The sequence below is a fragment of the Pseudochaenichthys georgianus genome, chromosome 21 (genome assembly GCF_902827115.2).
Source record: "Pseudochaenichthys georgianus chromosome 21, fPseGeo1.2, whole genome shotgun sequence".
Classification (NCBI taxonomy): Eukaryota; Metazoa; Chordata; class Actinopteri; order Perciformes; family Channichthyidae; genus Pseudochaenichthys; species Pseudochaenichthys georgianus.
In genome coordinates, this window is record NC_047523.1 from 3184608 (window position 1) to 3204866 (window position 20259).

The following is a 20259-nucleotide window of genomic DNA, read 5'->3' on the forward strand; positions in this document are numbered from 1 at the left end:
CAGGAGTGCACCTTTGCAGCGACTGCACCACGCAGGCCAAAGTTAACACTTTTTTGTTAACTAGATCATTCCATAAGGGGTCCTTCGTAGTTTTGAGGTCTACAGTATTAATCTACAAAGTAGACAAACATTTAAATAAACAAAACCCATCGAATGAGAAGGTGTGTCCACACTTTTGACTCGTATTTTATATACACTTAGCGAGCTTCTTCAGGAATGACTGAAGTTTTTTTATTTCCAATCATCCAATACAATCTGATACAGACTACTTAAAGGGAAATGGAAACACTTTTCAAACTGCTTTCCATGCGACAATATTACCATTAGGAAATGTATTTATCTAGTCTATTTCCAATGTAAACGATCGAGATACGCGAATTTACTTTTTGAAATACGTGCCTAATGACCATGGGCGCTTCCATTGCTCCGAGACTTTTCCAGTGACGTCACTGACTGTGTACGGCTTCCTGGGCCAAAGCTCAATAACAAACAACATGGCGTGCAATGCACCAGTAGTTTACATTACAAGAAAACGGTCGTCGTCAGGAGTTTATTGTATTGCCCCAGGCTGCACAAATGGATTTTATACAAAGAAGGAAGAAGTACATTTCCATAGGATGAGAAGCTGCTCAAAGTCCAGTCTGGATGCCTGGTTCAATACAAAACATTGGATTTGAAGCCAGGATCTGTTCCCACAATATTCGATTTCTCAACGTATGCAGTCGGGAACACCGACCGTCCCAGCACGTCGGCCGCGCAAGACAATGACAGTGTCAACAAACGTGAAGTTCGAGCCACCAAACGAGTTGCTTCAGCTGCCGAGAGAGAGGTAAATATTGCAGCACTACCAGATTACTAGCTCACACATGTATTTACTGACACAGTGTGACCTTATTAATTAACGCAATCGCGTCCAAACTAAATGGTAGCTATTATTATGACGTACAATAGAGAATTGGGGGTGTTCTATAGCTCAACTAATTAAACTGGCATACACACGCTCATCTGTCGAAAACAGCCCTAAAAAGGCTAGTATTGCTATTGATGGATGGTATTGCAGGACCCAGAGCTCACGGAGCACAGAGCGGACAGCAGATAACGGAATTGCAGTTTTATTGCTTATAGATTATCAGAACATTTCAAAGGGGACACAGCCCCATTGGATATTAACCTATGGATTAACTACATCATCGTTTTTATCGTTGTAATGCCATTGAAGACCAGTTTAGACCAGACAATGAGGAAGGTAAGCCGTTAGCCTGGCGTATGTTAGTACCTAGCGCCACTTGTTTTGATGTACGTTTTTGTGGATAACCTCGCGAGTTTGTATCTTTCAGTGTTGAGGTGGGCACCGTTAGATTCTGTGTCTCCTTGCGATCATAAACGATGTGTTGGATGTGCGGCTAGGATAAGTAATAAGGGAGCTAGGAGTGATTTTCGGTGCAGTAATAGGTTAGCATTTTCGCTCGGGGCTAATTCAGAGGCTCACTGTTAGCATTGTGTTTTTTTAATTTTTTTATTCCGGATCGTATGCCACTCTATTCGACCGAATCGGTTCATAAGCATAGGCCATGGGATGCCTGGTAACTGTAGATGCTTCCACATCAATGTCATCTCCCGACGAATAGTCAAATTCATCGTTCAAAACGTCGATCTCATTGCAAAATTCCTCCATCGCTGCCATATCTGCTACGTTGTGTTGACTTCTGGTGGAGCGAAAACACAGCCAGTGACGTCACCATTTGGGACTCCCCTAATGGCGGCGGCCTGGTCCCGGAATTCCGGCGGATAATTAATTTTCTTTTGGCGAGTAATATCATATACAATAAATATTACGATCAATATCCATTTTAAAATGAATAAACTACCGGAATATTATAACTGTAATTGGTGTTTCCTTTCCCCTTTAAACACAATATGATTATACAAATATATATATTTCATTTATCACCACTGTCTGCAATGCATTATAAAACACAAATAAATAAACAAATACTTCAGAAACAAAACGTTCATGATAAATAATGTGCAGATTGACTTTGGTCGAAAGCGGTGCTGTGTAAAAGCTGCCATCCATCAATACCGTTGTTATTATTACAATGACTTTGTGACATTTGGAGCCCAGCTCAGCGCCTGGTGGACGGCTTCGCAGAGCTCCCTGTCCCCATCACACAGACATACTGGGCAGCAGTGGAGCACTGAGGAAGGCTCCTTTGAAGGTGTTAGTTCTGCACTCTGGCGCTGCAGAAGACTCCTCATCCTGTGCATCCAGGGCCTGACTCCTGCTCAGTGCCAGCAGCAGGGACGGTGCCGCTCAGACGGGCCGGTCTCAGCGGGCTGAGGTTGCAGTGTGAGGGTCTCACAGGTGTCTCCTGGATGTGGACTAGTCTTACTTTGTGCATGTTGCAGTCTTACGCCCAGCTGCCATGTGGAATGTCTGCACTGTTGCTGTTCCTAATGTGCCCCCAACTGAGAGGAAGCTGGCCCCTGATCAGCCTGTTCTGCGGGGTAGAAAGTGGGTGCAGGGCTGGTGGCGGCCCACACTGTTGCCCCTCCGGAGCGCTCCTTTCTGGGAAAGAGCCAGGTAGATGTCGGGGTGAGAGAGGGACGAGTAGGTGTTATAGTGATTCTCCTCCAGGTTCTCCTTTAGCAGGCACTCGTCAGAGAACTTCTCCTGCAAAGAGAAGTCGAAGATACCGTTACTATATCTGCGTGCACGCAGCCCTGTCGTGTATCAGAGTGGGGGAGTCTAGATGGATTCCTATGGAGCAGACTTGGTTCTGCATCACATGGGGAGATGAGTGGTGGGCTACGTACCGCTCCATACGGCAGCCCCTCTGCACTCAAGCAGAGGTACAGGCCGCTCTTCACGCCTCTGACCCCCACCACTCCATGTTTCATCGCAAACACCTTCAGCCAACCTGGAGGAGACGGAGAGATGAGGGGCGGATGCATCACAGAGAGTCTTCACATAAGCACTCAGTCTCAAATATGAATGTATGAACAAGCGGTCTGCCAACACGACAGAGACAGCAGCTTCTAACAGCTGTCACTTTGCACACGGCACTGGTGACTCACAATGCTCCGTGGGTTTGTGGACCCCTCCGACAGCGCCACTGGGCAGAATCTGGACATGGTAGCCAATCCCAACACGGCAGTAGAGCAGCTGCTGTTTGACCCCTCCTCTCATTGGATGAGGGCCAGCACCTGTGTACAGCAGGTGACTGGTTACATCACATACTGTGTGGCTTCTTCCAGGAGGAGTGGTTCCCTTTTGACAAAGAGTCTGTACTTGTTATTATTATGTTTGAGGGAATCCCTTCAGCTCCAGGCAGCTGCACACTAAGTGCTGCAGCTGCTTCGAGTACGGCAACAACACTCACGTTCTGCTATTGTCATCATTCTAGAATCTGGAACATCCTGGCTGGGAGAGTTCTGGTTCTAGTTCTGAAGTCCAGCTCAGGCTAGCATTAGCATGATAGCCTGAGCTGGACAGACCAAGAGAGTATCTTCATATTTACAGTCTTCTTTTAGTGGCACTCTTCAGTGTGCACAGTGTTGCTGATGAAGCCAAAGCCCAGACTGAACCCTACACATAGCGGCTTCATCTAATTCCCAGAATGCATTCTTATAAAGAATCAGTTAATGAAGCAAAATGTGTCAACATGTTATCAACACAAACATGTGTGCGTCAGAGTGTTGTCACAGTTCCATCAAAGAAGCTGTCACGGTGCTGATGTGTACTGGGTGTTGAGCACATTTACTACATCATTTACTTGTACATTTTACGTACTTCTACCCCACTGGAATTCAGAGTTAAATATTGTACTTTTACTTCACTAAATGTATGTAGTACCTTAAGTTACTTTGCAGATATAGATGAATAATAACCAATATGATCAACACTTAAATAAGATAAGTACGATTGTGAAATGGACCAATTTGAAGAATGAGTACTTTTACTTTTGGTACTTTAAGTATATTTCCATGCCAATACTTTTGCACTTTTACTTGAGTATCCTTTTGAATGCAGGACTTTTACTTGTAACAGAGTATTACTACATTGTGGTACTTCTACTTTTACTTAAGATCTTCCAGCTCACACGGGTAATCGCCTTTTAGCACATCAAGATAACTTCTGATGAATGATGATTTCCCTCCTAAACTAAAGCTAAGAGTTTCTCAGGTGACTCTTACCTTTCCCTTTCAGCAGGGTGTCCCTCATGTGCAGCCTCCACAGGCCTCGGAGGCGGGTGCTGGGGTCCTCAGGTGAGCCCGCCACTTCCTGTTTCTTTGCGCCCACACCGAACATGAGGAGCAGCTGGAAGCCGGGCAGCAGCATCAGCAAGGAGACACTCATATTGAAACACATCAGACAGACGGACCGAGCCACTCTGTCCTACACGCGGGGGGGGGGGGGGGGGGGGGTAGTCCTGGGTTAGTGTCTGTCTCACAGCTCCAGGTCAGCCTCCTCTTCCTCTCCTGTTTAACTCTGAAGACACTTGAGCTGCACTGCCGTCTCTGCTCATTCCCTCCACACACACTTCCTGCTTTTATCTCCTCACCGCCTCTTCCTACCCTCAGCCACTGACTGGCAGTGACACAGTGAGATACTCACCTTTATCACTGCCATATCAGAAATCCTGCTCGCAGCAGCCGTAACATGTGATGTTGCACAGAGCAGCTGGTATTTCACTAACACCACATCTCTGCCTGAACGTTATAGCTTTGCTTGAACCACTTAAGGATGGAGGAAAGTTCAGTCACGTAAACGTATGCCCAATCGTAGCCTGCGTACATGAACATGTTTACATGTTTCTATGTTGCCCAATCAGGCCTCTGACGGCGAAGAGACATGCAAACTGTTTGTCCCGTATCCCAATCGCTGAGATAGCAGAGCACAGAGCTGATAGAGGGGGCAGCAGGAAGAAGTGCACTCACGACTCACACACTTACCAGCTCAAGATGAAAAGGTGGACTCAACGTAGTCACAGGTTCCTAGCCGTACGATCACACCACGTGGCCGAAGATACTGCCCTGTCTGTGGATTCTGATCACACAGATTCATGTTGACTGTGTGCAGTCCTGAGACCTGGACATGAATCAGCTTTCTACCGTGTCGTCTCGTGTCCAAGTCAATGGTTTTCAGCCTGACATAAGGGCTGTGGTTAACGCAAGCTTTTCCTGTTCTGTTATACGACATACAACATGTCAGTAAACACCCCACTGGTGAGTGGCAGAAGCCTCCTTGGGTCATCAAATCAAAAGTGTCCGCACATCCTCACGTGGCAACATTAGCCGTCTTTAGATTGGCCGTGGCTCGGCCCGATCGCACTTCCTAACAACATGGCAAGACCCTCGACCCCACAATGCTCCCATACGCTTTGACTGTATGTAAATGGCTTTGGATTAAAAAGTCAGTTAAATAATGGAAGTAAAACATAATAATAAATATCTTAATAATATTACTTCTGGAGATTTCATTTATGCCTTAACATCATAAAGTGGTGTTAATATGCAGAGATGATCCTGCTGAACAGAAGGTGTATACATGTGTGTACGGGACAGCCCTCTCTCTGTTAATGGAGGGAGCCCCTGCTAGCTTACCTCCAGCACCCGTCACCACGGCACCACTCTAACGCTCAGGACCGTGAGTTCTCCCACCGCTCACTGGCAGAGCATGTTCAGCACGGAGCTGGCTCTGTGCTCTCCTGTCATGTTGAGAGGAGAGGGTTACATACCTTTATCAAATGTATTTCTGGCGTAAAGTCATACTGCATCAGGGAACAGTATACACCTGTGCAGGGCACATGCAAGGTGCTTGTGCACTTTGTGGTAGCTGTTCATTGATCTGCCACGCCTGAATGGAGTGTTATTATCTGCCCTGATTCGAGTCAGAGGAGAAAACAGTCTGTTTTCTAGACTGCTCAAAACAATGTAATGAATACTTTTGAATGGAGTGTAAAATCAAGTGTTAAGTAGCAGAGGGTGTTGTTCATCAGTTTCAGCTGCTTTGGTGGTAATGAAATGAACAACAGGTGCACACGAGGGGCAACAATAAGACGACCCCAACAGGAATGCTGTTCCAGGTGGAGGCCACCGACATCTTTGCCCTCCTAATGATTTCTGACAGTTTTTCATTAGTTTTTCATTTGGCTGGGTCAGTGTCACTGCTGCAGCACGAGGGTCAGTGTAACTGCTGCAGCATGAGGGTCAGTGTAACTGCTGCAGCATGAGGGTCAGTGTCACTGCTGCAGCACGAGGGTCAGTGTCACTGCTGTAGCATGAGGGTCAGTGTCACTGCTGCAGCACGAGGGTCAGTGTAACTGCTGCAGCACGAGGGTCAGTGTCACTGCTGCAGCACGAGGGTCAGTGTAACTGCTGCAGCACGAGGGTCAGTGTCACTGCTGTAGCATGAGGGTCAGTGTCACTGCTGCAGCACGAGGGTCAGTGTCACTGCTGTAGCATGAGGGTCAGTGTAACTGCTGCAGCATGAGGGTCAGTGTCACTGCTGTAGCATGAGGGTCAGTGTCACTGCTGCAGCATGAGGGTCAGTGTCACTGCTGTAGCATGAGGGTCAGTGTAACTGCTGCAGCATGAGGGTCAGTGTCACTGCTGTAGCACGAGGGTCAGTGTCACTGCTGCAGCACGAGGGTCAGTGTCACTGCTGCAGCACGAGGGTCAGTGTCACTGCTGCAGCACGAGGGTCAGTGTCACTGCTGCAGCATGAGGGTCAGTGTAACTGCTGTAGCACGAGGGTCAGTGTCACTGCTGTAGCACGAGGGTCAGTGTCACTGCTGCAGCACGAGGGTCAGTGTAACTGCTGCAGCACGAGGGTCAGTGTCACTGCTGCAGCATGAGGCGACCCCTACACCACACGCAGGTGGGCTGTAGCATGAGGCGAGCCCCGGACCACACGCAGGTGGGCTGTAGCATGAGGCGATCCCCGGACCACACGCAGGTGGGCCAGGCAGTCAGCTCCTCCAGCACGGAGCATCCATACGTGCCGCTGCCAGAAGGTTGCTGTGTCTCTCCAGCACAGTCTCAAGAGCATGGAGGAGGTTCCAGGAGACAGGCAGGTACTCAAGGAAGGCTTCTCAATGATCTAATGTCCCCTCCTCGGCTCCTCGGCTCCTCGACTCCTCGGTCCTCCGGTAGTGACCCGGAAATGGATTTCAGCGCGCCATGTTGAAGGACATCCCATTTCTCTAAATGGTGGTTTATATGGTTTATATCCAGTCTCTGATTGTGTTACGTTATTATGAGAGTGCTCTCATACTTGTTTGATCCTGAAATTGTATAAATATGTGTGTGTGTGTGTGTGTGTGTGTGTGTGTGTGTAGCCTGTTATTGTCTCATGACACCGCTCTGTGAATGAATCAAAGTAAATAAGTGGTCATGAACACATGTGTCCATCAGACAGAGGGCTGCTGTGCCTCCTGTCATCATTAATGGACGTCTCTTTAAAATGACCGCTCAGAGGAGACGAGTTCTCATTTCTCTCACCGCCTGCTGCTTCCCCTCCTCTCTCCTCGGCTCCCCTCCTTTCTCCTCAGTTCCCCTCCTCTCTCCTCAGTTCCCCTCCTCTCTCCTCGGCTCCCCTCCTCTCTCCTCAGTCCTCCGCTCGCATCTCCTGTGGGCGGGACTAAGACACGAGGATAGGAGTCGAGGAGGGGAAATTAGAGAATTGAGAAGCCTTCAAGGGCTGCGTCTCACTTCGGTTATTTTTCATTTCCTCGCTCCTCGCTCCTCGGTATCACTGGAAGTTGTCTGCGTCATCTTGAGTAGCATCCCAGTTATTATTTGTGCCGGAGGAGCGAGGAGCGATAATCGAGGAACCACCAGACCATCCTCCGGTGAAATCCTCAGCCACTCGCCCCGCCCCCTTACTGTGTATCGCTCACTGATTGGACGATGCAGCGCATGCACTGATCTGATGCTTCTTGACCACAGGCTGCATCTCACTTCGGTTAAATTAAATGCTACTCACTTGCGTCGTTTCCCTGCGTCTAGTCCCTCCCACCAGGGAAGCAAGGAGAGACGCAAGGAAACCACGAGAAGCAGGACATGAGTTTCAAACCCAGTTAGATTTACATTCATTGGATTGCACACTTTGTGCGTTTGTGTGGATATGTAGCACATTAACATTTTAATAGCACTTAATGACTGAATGGAAATGACAATAAATGAAAATGTAAAACGAAAAAAGCGATCATGAAAACGTTTCCAAAAAATGAATAAAATGATTTTTGACCACGTTGTTGTTCAGATATATCACATGTTTGTAACTAAATGAAACATGAATTGAAACAAAGCACGGTATAAACTGAGGAGTGAGTCCCGTGAGGTTCATGTGTTTTCTTCACTCCGCTGGGAAACTGCTCTCACAAGCATCAGATCAGTGCATGCAGGCCCGGTTCCAGAACAAAATGACTAAGGGTGCATCTGAGATTAGAGAGGGTGCAGTGGTAAAGTGCTATTTTTATAAGTGGGGAGTGTACCTAACACCCTCTATGGGGGTCCTCACCTCCTCTGGGGGGGTCTGGGGGCATGCTCCCGGGAAGATTTTTTTTTAAATATTGAAGTTAAAACCATCAATCTGGTGCACTTTGAGAGCAACATTAAGAGATCTATGTGCTCTTTGCTTGATTCATGCCTCCCATTCCTTATCACGTAGCCTATAAGAGCATGGCGCCAGTTGTTGTAGCCAGTTGTGGTGAAGGCATCTGACTTACTTGAACCGAAATGTCTGCATGCATAGCAGAAGATGGCATCTTTTTTACATGAATATTCCAGCCAATCTCTGTTTTGAAACCATGAGCTGCAAAATGAGCGCCTTACCCCACTGGACAGGCGAGTTGGGTACTTTTTTAAATATACCTGGGCAGGCTCTATTTTGCAGAGGTCCTCTGGCACTTGCAGGCCGCCGAGGGGTGGCGGTGTTTGGGGTAACGAAGACGGCTGTGGCTGCTCCGCCTCTGTGGGCGAGGCGGGAAAAGCCGGCGAGTCGGGCAGGAGGACGTTAGTGTCCACGACAGTAACGTAATGTCCCCGTGATCTGAACAGTTATTACCTGCAGTAGATGCAGTGTATGCTGGTGAATGTGCAGCGGCACAGGTCACACGCACCTGACATAATAACGTTTAAATTGATCAAATAAATGCAGCAGACAATGCTATTCAACCACAATTACAATTTATTTTATTTCAACTATATTCTTCTTCTTCTTCTTATTATTATTATTATTATTATTATTATTATTATTATTATTACTACTATTGTTAGTAATAGTAGGCAACATTTAATATTTTTCACTTTTAATTATTTATTTTTTTACTTTTAATTTTTCAAATGAGGGTGCATAACGACTCAACTGAGGGTGCAATGCACCCTTATGCACCCCCGTAGAACCGGGCCTGAGTGCATGCGCTGCATCGTCCAATCAGTGAGCGATACACAGTAAGGGGGCGGGGCGAGTGGCTGAGGATTTCACCGGAGGATGGTCTGGTGGTTCCTCCATTATCGCTCCTCGCTCCTCGCTCATCCGGCAAAAATAAGGCCATTGGGACGCTACTCAAGATGGCGCAGACAAATCAACTTCCGGTGATACAGAGACCGAGGAGCGAGGAAATGAAAAATAACCGAAGTGAGACGCACCCATAGGCTGTTCTTGACATGAGAGCAGTTTACCAGCGCAGTGAAGAAAACACATAAACTCACGGGACTCACTCCTCAGTTTATACCATGTTTTGTTTCAATTAATGTTTCATTTAGTTACAAACATGTGATACATCTGAACAACAAAGTGGTCAAAAATCATTTTATTCATTTATTGGAAACATTTTCAGGATCGCTTTTTTCGTTTTACATTTTCATTTATTGTCATTTCCATTCAGTCATTAAGTGCTATTTAAAATGTTAATTTGTTCATCTATACATTTTAAGAATGGCGTTTATCTTTTTTGAGAATGAGTTCTTATTTTATTTAATATATTTGGGTCTACAACAGATGATACAAATGTTTGTGTCGGTAAATGTGTGGCGGGGGTGTTTGTGAAAATAATGGGGACAGAGCGAGATGGGTCTGACTCTGGATCATGGTGGATGCAGACCGCAGGCAGTTCCTATAAGGGGAGGATCCTATAGGGGGCGTTTCCTAAACGGTTATGAGCCACGTGTTTACTTGAGAGTTCCTAGCCATTACCCTCTCGACAACAAATACATTATTATTATTAACAGACAGAACAGACGTGACTGTCTGTTCTGTCTGTTAATAATAATAATGTATTTGTTGTCGAGAGGGTAATGGCGTAGCTCGTTTTAATCATACTTATGTTTGAGTCCTGCATCCTCCACCACGGCACAGTGCTGCAGATGTGTTCCTATAAACAGACCAATGCTGAAGTTATGGAACGCTGCGGGGGAAAGGAGTTACGCCTTCCTCACCAGCTCTCTCCTTCCGCTGCCATCGGACACAATGGGCTGATGTCTTTATACTTGAGTAATTTGTGCATACAAATATCGTGTTTCTAGGCTTTACATGTTATACAAAATAAACGTTTATACTTCTCTCATATATTTGTCCTTTTTTCCACAGTGCTAACTGCTCTTTGTACAGCCCAGATGCTGATGAAGATCGTATGGTCTGATTCTATTACACTGTTGGAAATTAAATAACCTTGTATTTTAATGTTTCAGAGAGCAATGATTTTTAATAGCAATCATTGATGTAAGATTCAGAAAACTGTCTTGCCTGCCACATTTTGAAGGGACACATCATCCGCCTAGACAAGTACACATAACAGATACAGGTCAAGCTGTTCACTTAACCACTTGTACCGGGCAGATATGTAACTGTGCTAAAGGACGACTATTACTACTCTAACACAGAATAACAGACAACAGGAGTCACAGAACAGGCACACATGTTGCACTGTCATACACGGGAGCGTACCTCCAGTCAGCCCTATGTTCCCTCAAAACTATCTGTACCCCTAGCCCCAAGCCTAACCCTAATGAACCCCATAAGGGACACTGATCTGCGTCTCTTGTTTTAACACATTGGAGTGGTCTAAGTGAGGGATTGTAATATGCGTGTATGTGTTTTAGTTCTGAAATCTTCCTTAAAACACTTCCTGTTCAGAGCAAACTCTGGCCCTTCTGTATAACTGTATAGCCGATTCTAAAAACGCCTTCTAAATCCTACATAAGTGTTCAGAACAAGAGCAAGGAGACACTTGAGTCCTACTACTGCTGAATCCCACATCAACTGCTTCCTTTATAGCATCAATGAGTTCCTATAACAATACTTATAGTGTTATAAGCTGATTATAATACATTATAACTAAGTATGATACATAGCCAGTATTACCGCTTCATTTATTATGCTCTAATTCTTCCTTTGAATAAGATGAAGGTTTAAGGGGAATTTGTGTTATGCAATTATCTTATGTGTGTTGATGTAACTTCCTTTATATGCGTTGATGAAAAACACAGCTTTTCTCTCCTCATAAACAGTATGTGTTTATTAAAGCCATGTGGTGTACGGTACAGTATTTCCCTTATGTATAGGCCCAACTCATCCAAAGCCAAGTTACTCATCTTAACCCTGGACTGTTTGGTCTGGAAAGAGGCACACCATTGAAAACGATCAGTTCTCACTGGAGATTATGAGACAGGGTTTAAAATGCTATATATTTGTATCTCACAGAGAAGCACTTCATTGGTTGGTTGAAGCGTATTATGGACCAATCACCCAACACCAGGGGACTGGAAGCTATTGCCTAAACTATTTCTCAATTGATTCGGAAAATACCTTGATTTGAAACAGGGATTCCTTCTTTCTATCAATGTGTCAGTCAAGACGGGCGAGCTGCAGAAAGCAGGCGGTGGAACACGAGAGGAACCAGACCGCTTGGGGATCTCAGTATATAACGGATCTTAGAGGAAATTCATTCATGTATCAACATTGGATTGACTCAGGTATCATTTGCATTAAAGATATGCCATAAGCTTCAGGACAAAAGGAATTGAGTAAGTGAATTATTCATTATTAGAAAGGCAATCCCTACACAATGGCTCCTGCTTCTAAATAATAGAAGCACAACCCAAAGATTACATTGACAATGTACACGTGGCTCTGACAGGATGTACTTGTAGAACAATATAAGCAGACCTCATCCAGCTGACAACCAATCAGAAACAGACTTCATGAGGGGGCCTGAGGGCCGACGTCCTCTAGTGGTCCCTGTGCTCACTGCCCGGCACCGTGGAGCTCGATTGGCGTTTGCCATAGAACACCAGAATTGGCAGGTCGGCCTGTGGCGCCCTGTGCTTTCACAGACGAGAGCCGGTTCCCCCTGAGCACATCAGACATGAAAGGGTCCGGAGAAGCCGTGGAGAATGTTTTGCTGCCTGTAACATCGTGCAGCATGACCGCTTTGGTGGTGGTTTAGTGATGGTCTGGGGAGGCACAGCCATGGAGGGACGCAGAGACCTCCACAGGCTGAGACCAGCACCCTGACTGCCATTAGGTATCGGGATCAAGTCCTATGATGTCCTGATGAACAGAAACACAAGCAGCCCGCTGGACTCAGATCTCCAGACGCCCGATCACTGCTCCGCTGCTCCGATACCAGTCCAGACTGCGGCTGTTTGTCGATACCATAGGCCGATGGTTGATACATGTCGTCTTCTTCGAGGCTACGTGGTTCTGCAGCGCCCCCATCGTCAGTAAATGGAAGTATTACAAAGAACCCTGTTTAATGCAGTTATTTCACAAGTTTAGTAATATACACAGCTCAGAAAAGGTCACCTAAATGGTGGATACGGCCCTGCCTCAGACGGTCCAGGAGCTCAGTGATGCCCTGGTCCAGGTCTGGGAGGAGATCCCTCCGGGTACGATGAATACACAGTACGGAGTAACATTTTGAGTTGCTGAACAAATGTACTAGTCGGCCGCATTATTTTTCCACTTTGGTTTTCAGGTGTTTTTGAATTCAGCCCTCTGTCGGTTAATCAAACAATGTGGCTTTGGTTCCAACACATTACCCAGCCCTGGATATCTACACCAGTACAGATATCCATGATCCATTCCCCACTGAGATCTGATGTCTTCCAAGTGTTCCTTAAAAGATGTTGAGCATGTTATTTAGCCTCGACGCCCTCTGCCACCCCCCCATTAAAGAACCACTGCAGCAGAGGATGTGCACGTCCGAGATGAGCCACACGTCGTCGTCACCACTCAAAATACTTTAACTTAAGGTTGTAATGAATATTTTAATATACATTTGTTATTTTTTACAGTGGAACTTCTGTTTGTTTTGTTATTTAGGTTGTGCATTGTTTTAAAGTTGGGTAGCGATAGCCACCATCACACCAAGCGCTGCAACAGCAAAGCCTTTGAGAGTCTTCAACTGGGCAAGACTGTTGTTCATGAATTCAAATATGAGTTTGTATCAGGAAACATTACATTTGAAAATGTTACGTCAACAATTCATTAACAACAGGGTTAAAGGAGAACTGCAACAATGTTACACATCAGTGTGTCGACAGGCATTCAGGAGCACAAGTTGCACTGTGGGTAATGTAGGCACCAGGTTTTAACAAGGAAGAAGAATGTGTCAAACAGGAGATATCTCTGATGACGCTGCAACACTTGGGATTTGTACAAAAGGACGTTGGTGTGATCAAGATTGGAGGTGCTCCACAGGATGTCTCCTTCACAGACTCATCCTGTGACGGACACTCTGATAGCATGCTGTCTCAATCAGCAGTGGCTCACAGAACACTAGTATCTGAAATGAGTCACATGTCAGTCCTCAATAGAAACATTTGTTTATTTATTAATACTTGTTGTACTTGGTCATTAAGACATGAGGAGGCACATAAGAACAGATTAGGAGATGATTGATGTGTAAGGCTGCTCTAGGCTGCTCATCTCAGAATAACATCCAAGGACTTTAGTCCAACACTCTACAAGATGACATCGGCAAGAACCCAGTGTGTGTAGCACTGGGTGTGTAGCCTAGTGTGTGTTGCCTAGTGTGTGTAGCCTAGTGTGTGTAGCCTAGTGTGTGTTGCCTAGTGTGTGTAGCCTAGTGTGTGTTGCCTAGTGTGTGTTGCCTAGTGTGTGTTGCCTAGTGTGTGTAGCCTAGTGTGTGTAGCCTAGTGTGTGTAGCCTAGTGTGTGTAGCCTAGTGTGTGTTGCACAGTGTGTGTAGCCTAGTGGGTGTAGCCTAGTGTGTGTAGCCTAGTGGGTGTAGCCTAGTGTGTGTAGCCTAGTGTGTGTTGCACAGTGGGTGTAGCCTAGTGGGTGTAGCCTAGTGTGTGTTGCCTAGTGTGTGTAGCCTAGTGGGTGTAGCCTAGTGGGTGTAGCCTAGTGGGTGTAGCCTAGTGTGTGTAGCCTAGTGTGTGTAGCCTAGTGTGTGTAGCCTAGTGTGTGTAGCCTAGTGTGTGTAGCCTAGTGTGTGTTGCCTAGTGTGTGTTGCCTAGTGTGTGTTGCCTAGTGTGTGTTGCCTAGTGTGTGTTGCCTAGTGTGTGTTGCCTAGTGTGTGTTGCCTAGTGTGTGTAGCCTAGTGTGTGTTGCCTAGTGTGTGTTGCCTAGTGTGTGTTGCCTAGTGTGTGTAGCCTAGTGTGTGTTGCCTAGTGTGTGTAGCCTAGTGTGTGTTGCCTAGTGTGTGTTGCCTAGTGTGTGTTGCCTAGAATTAGCACAGGCTTTTGAATGTGAGTGTTAAGTGTTGTCTTTCAACTGCATCAGGACTGAAGAAGAGAAACGAGGCAAACAGTGGAACGTCTAGCTCTCGTACCGAAGTCACGTAGATCACGTGTTGGTTCAGGACCAGTGGGACCAGCTCTAAGAAGCCCCTTTCGCTCGCAGCTTGGACAGCAGCATCTCGTTCTTCCGACACTCCTGGTGACAAGTGCAAGAGCAAGATCATCATCATCATCATCATCATCATCATCATCATCATCATCATCATCATCATCATCATCATCATCATCATCATCATCTCTATAACCTCCTGTTCTTCATACTTAGACAGTTGTTTTTCATGCATTATGATCTCTATGTGCATACAGTGGGAGTACCACTTGTCAACGTCCTTTAAAGAGGCCCTATTCTGCTTTGGGGTGTCTCCTCTCCAGTCGTGTGCTAGATAGGTGTCCGTGCATGTCAATGGTCTGCAAAGGCCAACATCTCTGTGTTCAGGACACTCTTGTTCTGGATCTATAATAACTAATAACTAATAACAGGCCAAAATGCACTAATATGCAGGCTTGTTATATGGTAATGGTGTTAATAATATGACTATAGTCCTTATGTTCAATAATATATGTTATATTTGTGTAAACCCGGCTCATATCGCTGAGGGTGCTAACCATTGCTTAACATAGCCTTAAAGTATGCTAAGTGTTCTTGGCAGTGGACAGTCGGCCTCACGCCGTATCCAGTGGAACCGAAGCAGCAGCAGCTGAGAGCTCGTGTCCTTCTCACCTCTTTAAAGTCCTTGACTGTTTTGAAGTAGAGCCTCTGCTTGTCAAGCAGCTCCAGGTACTCGTCGTTCAGCTGATCTCTCCTCATTTTGTTTTCCTGCTTCTTCTTCTCCATCTGGACGAGCAGAGGAAGCACGCGTCACAAGAGGTACTGCCGCAGCTCGTGTGCTTGTGTGCTAACAAGGGTTCTCTGCTTGTTCTGAACCACAATGCTGCCACGTCATGTTCCTTACTGTCAGCATTTACCTTGGTGAGTCCATTCTTATCACAATCATAGAAATAAAAGAACATTAAGAAAACTAATTGAAACCCAAGTTGTACGGGGCCAAAGGACCCTTCAGAGAGCTCTACCTTGATGCGATTCTGTTTGATCCCCTCCACTATCTGCTCCATCTGTCGGAGGAACTGCTCCTTGGCGGCTGAAGACGCCATGGCCCTGAACAACAGCACAGCAGGTTACAGCGCTCCCCCTCACACCCTCACACCACTCACACACACACATTCACCAGAGACCTATATTCATACTTACTGGTGGAAGTTGTCGTGGATAGAATTCAGCAGATTCACCTTCAGGAATAAAGCGTTCATATTACGCACACATCATCTGGTGAACTCATAGCACCAGTTGGACGAGAAGCACGCCATTGGAAATGATTTCAACAATGAGGGTGCTTACCTCCTTCTCCAGATACACCTTCTTGTCGTCCAGCGTGTTGTACAGTGTGAAGAACTGCTTCGTCTCTTTGTGAGTTGCAGAAACTGAGAGGAACAAAATAAATGGCATGTGTTGCCTTTGTGTGGGTTCTGCACTGCTTTGGGAGGAGGAGGAGGAGGAGGAGGAGGAGGAGGAGGAGGAGGAGGAGGAGGGGGAGGGGGAGGGGGAGGGGGAGGGGGAGGGGGGGTAGGAGGAGGAACCCACCCTGGCTGTAGAGTTCGATGAACCTCTTCTGGTACTGGGTGAGCTCCGCCCGGCTCGGCACCTCATCAATGTTCCTCTGCAGGATGGCGATCTCACGGTTCCTGCGAGCCTGAACACAGTCAGCCCGTCTCAGTAGTGCCTCACGGCCCACAGCCCACGGCCCACAGCCCACAGTCAGCCCGTCTCAGTAGTGCCTCACGGCCCACAGCCCACGGCCCACAGCCCACAGTCAGCCCGTCTCAGTAGTGCCCCACGGCCCAGAGCCCACAGTCAGCCCGTCTCAGTAGTGCCCCACGGCCCAGAGCCCACAGTCAGCCCGTCTCAGTAGTGCCTCACAGCCCACAGTCCACGGCCCACAGCCCACAGTCAGCCCGTCTCAGTAGTGCCTCACGGCCCACAGCCCACGGCCCACGGCCCACAGCCCACAGTCAGCCCGTCTCAGTAGTGCCCCACGGCCCAGAGCCCACAGTCAGCCCGTCTCAGTAGTGCCTCACGGCCCACAGCCCACGGCCCACAGCCCACAGTCAGCCCGTCTCAGTAGTGCCTCACGGCCCAAGGCCCACAGCCCACAGTCCACGGCCCACAGTCAGCCCGTCTCAGTAGTGCCTCACAGCCCACAGTCAGCCCGTCTCAGTAGTGCCTCACGGCCCAAGGCCCCTAGCCCACGGCCCACAGCCCACAGTCCACAGTCCACGGCCCACAGTCAGCCCGTCTCAGTAGTGCCTCACAGCCCACGGCCCACAGTCAGCCCGTCTCAGTAGTGCCTCACGGCCCACAGCCCACAGTCAGCCCGTCTCAGTAGTGTCTCACAGCCCACGGCCCACAGCCCACAGTCAGCCCGTCTCAGTAGTGCCTCACAGCCCACAGTCAGCCCGTCTCAGTAGTGCCTCACGGCCCACAGCCCACAGTCAGCCCGTTTCAGTAGTGCCTCACAGCCCACGGCCCACAGTCAGCCCGTCTCAGTAGTGCCCCACGGCCCAGAGCCCACAGTCAGCCCGTCTCAGTAGGGCCTCACAGCCCACAGCCCACGGCCCAGAGCCCACAGTCAGCCCGTCTCAGTAGGGCCTCACGGCCCACAGCTCAGAGCGTTCGCACTCTGGCAGCTCAACCAGAAACTGTCAGAGTCACATTGCATGTGCCACCTGTCTGTGAATGTTTGAAGCGAATGCACCCGCATGTCTTGTTGTTAATGCCTCCTGCAGCACCTTGGAATTGCTTTTAGCCATGAAAGGTGCTTAACAAGTCAAATGTATTATTATTACTGAAATTATCTGAAAAGCCTTTGACTCAGTATAGTTAGCAGAAATAAGTAAAAGAAACAAACTAATACAGAATGCATTGACTATGTGTACCAGCGTCTCATATATCCTGTGTGTATCCAGTGATGTGACACGTGAGGCACCATGTGCTGTGCTTTGCTCACCCGGACCCCGCCCTGCTGCCACACATCTCAGGGGTTATTCTGCTCCAGAAAGCCCCAACATGTGCTAATGGAATGCTAAATCCCAGCATTAGGATACTGCTGGGTTGTCATAACAATGCCTCGTTGTATTTGATGGTCATATGGCTTTGCTGGTACATTTTAAATCTGCTAAATAACTGTAGCTATTAATGGAGTTAATTCAGAATACACTGCTTTCCTCTCAAGTGTAGCAGATGAGGAACATGGTGAAGCATGAGGTGGTGATAATACATGAAGGCTCTGGGGCTTAAGTACAATACATGCCTGAATGGACTCTTACTTACTTTGCAACACAACATAATGTGCTAATTTAAATACACCTGCTGCAGGTCTGCGTCATGCCGATGAGCTTTCCCACCAAGACGAGATGACAACTCTGCTGTCGACTCAATGATCTGCATTGTAACTATAATGATCAGGGATACCGTAGAGAAGCCTACTCTCAATGTGTCTGAGTCTTATCTGCAGTCTGTTGTCTGCTGCTTCGACCTCGTGCGTCCAGTTCCTTCTTATCTCGTGTTCTGCTACATGTGAAGAAGTTACCATGAGCAGACGGATCTTCTGGAGCTTCTCTCTGTCTGTGTTGTACTGTTTGTCTATCAGCTGGTTCCTCTCCTGACAAAAGACACAGCGTGCAAACTGTGTTATTATGATATCCTCTTAGAAAGGATGTGTTTTATAGTGTGTCAAATATGCTGTGCTGCATAGTGAATATAGGACATTACCTTCTCCTCGTCCGTATCCTGCCCCGACGCCATCTTCAAGTCTCCGATGTTCTGCTGTAGACGGGCCATCTCTTCCTGGACACACATCCATCATCATTTAACAGTCGAACCTGGCTTGTTGCCGTGCGAACACCCAGCAGCAGCGTGCTGAAGAACTCACTCTGCAGTGTGTGCGGAACTCCTGCTCCTGCTGCTTCAGGTTCTCATTCATGGTCACCAAAGCCCTGAGCTTCTCCAGAGAGCTGTGAGCGGAACAAAGCGTATTACATGGACCGTCCCTTTAATCCAAGGGCAGCAGCCCCCCTTCAGCAGCCTGTGTGTACGTATACTGCTCGCTGAGCATACGTTTGACATGTGGAAGGATGCATCCAATCCTAAAACACTTTGGAAAGAGATTTGGGATTTCACTGACACCAAATTCACGACTTCACAGTCAGCAGACATGCATTATAATGTCATGAACATCTAACATGTCGGTGTCGTGTCTGCATAAGCACGTGATTTCATGTAAAGCATCCTCACTGCTAACTAGACATTCTAGACTCCCCACTCCCTCTCAGCAGGTACCAGATAGTACCCACGCATTGAGGGTCCTTTCTTTAAAGGTCCCGTCATGTGTGAATGAGCCGGGATGAACATTAGACTCCCCTATCTGAGCGACAAGAGGTCAGCAGTGTGACATAGTGTACCCGTCCTTCATGCGGCCACAGGAGGCCAGTCACAGCAACACAAGATATAGCTTATTGTCCCATGCTCAACATGAAAGGGTTTCTGCATCATGTTGACGTTTGAATGTCTTCATTGCATCTGTGCTCAGTGATAATGATGATGAGCGTTTGACTCCTCATACTGGGCTGTGCTCCTACTGGTGCCAGAAGCACAGCCACTGGTTTGTATTAGCCTACCACACGCCAGATATCCGACGTGTGTATTAAACCTCACTTACAGTCTCCACTAAATCTTCTTTGAAATGTTTCTTTCCTGAGGCTCAAGTTCCTAAAGAGATGAACAGACAGGAGGAGGAAATGTCACAGAGGCCATGAGGACCAATGACAAAGCAGTCAGAGATAGTGTGTGTGACTCGCCTGCTGTCGGCCTGCTCCTCCAGCTCAGCCAAGCTCTCCAGCTCTCTGTCCAGCGTCTCGGAGCACTCTGTAGCCTGGGACCATACAAGCACACCGGTTATTTCTTTACAACCCCCCCGATCATCAGTAGTGTGGTCAGTGATACTCCTAATGTCTATCAAAAGGCTCTGGAAGCCCCTTCTCGTGTGTTCTTACAGACACTCTGTGCCGTCGGCTCCTTCTCAGAATCCAAAATGAAGATCCTTAACAATAACATCAGATAACAAAAGTCAGGTTCCTCTGGACGAGTGGAGTGCTTCGAAAGCAGCTTGCAATCATAGCAGACTGTCTGTCACATTGTTCCATGTTTGCCAATAAAGTGCAAGCAACAGATGTTATGAATACTTGGCTGCAGGCGTTGCAGGCGGCCTTACCTCGACCAGATTCCTCTTGGCATCGTCACAGCCGGTTCTCACCGCGGCATGCTTGGCTCTCAGCTTTGTAAACAATGAGATACGTGTCATTAATAGTCCCGACAGCGTCCCCCCGGATCACTGCTGCATCATCATCATCATCATCATCATCATCATCATCA

General features: G+C 47.4%; 2 protein-coding genes across 3 annotated transcripts in view; both read right to left on the minus strand.

The window, feature by feature from the left end:
* Window positions 1-2491: 2491 nt before the first annotated feature.
* On the minus strand, window positions 2492-4372 carry fgf9 (fibroblast growth factor 9). The gene is made up of 4 exons (XM_034110335.1): window positions 4198-4372; window positions 3079-3207; window positions 2818-2921; window positions 2492-2674 (listed from the first exon to the last, which is right to left on the minus strand). Exons 1-4 carry the CDS (start codon window positions 4370-4372, stop codon window positions 2492-2494), a joined length of 591 nt encoding a protein of 196 aa, XP_033966226.1.
* A 9445-nt stretch (window positions 4373-13817) lies between these two features.
* Window positions 13818-20259, minus strand: part of ccdc93 (coiled-coil domain containing 93) — a 29732-nt gene continuing 23290 nt past the window's right edge. For both annotated transcript variants that reach the window (XM_034109706.2, XM_034109705.2), the window contains 11 exons: window positions 20099-20161; window positions 19686-19759; window positions 18761-18842; window positions 18601-18675; window positions 18419-18490; window positions 16414-16522; window positions 16171-16253; window positions 16024-16061; window positions 15846-15930; window positions 15496-15609; window positions 13818-14910 (listed from right to left, as the gene is read on the minus strand). In XM_034109706.2, the coding sequence (XP_033965597.1) occupies window positions 14854-14910; window positions 15496-15609; window positions 15846-15930; window positions 16024-16061; window positions 16171-16253; window positions 16414-16522; window positions 18419-18490; window positions 18601-18675; window positions 18761-18842; window positions 19686-19759; window positions 20099-20161 (852 nt within the window). In that variant the 3' untranslated portion in view covers window positions 13818-14853. The remainder of the gene's footprint in view (window positions 14911-15495; window positions 15610-15845; window positions 15931-16023; window positions 16062-16170; window positions 16254-16413; window positions 16523-18418; window positions 18491-18600; window positions 18676-18760; window positions 18843-19685; window positions 19760-20098; window positions 20162-20259) is intronic.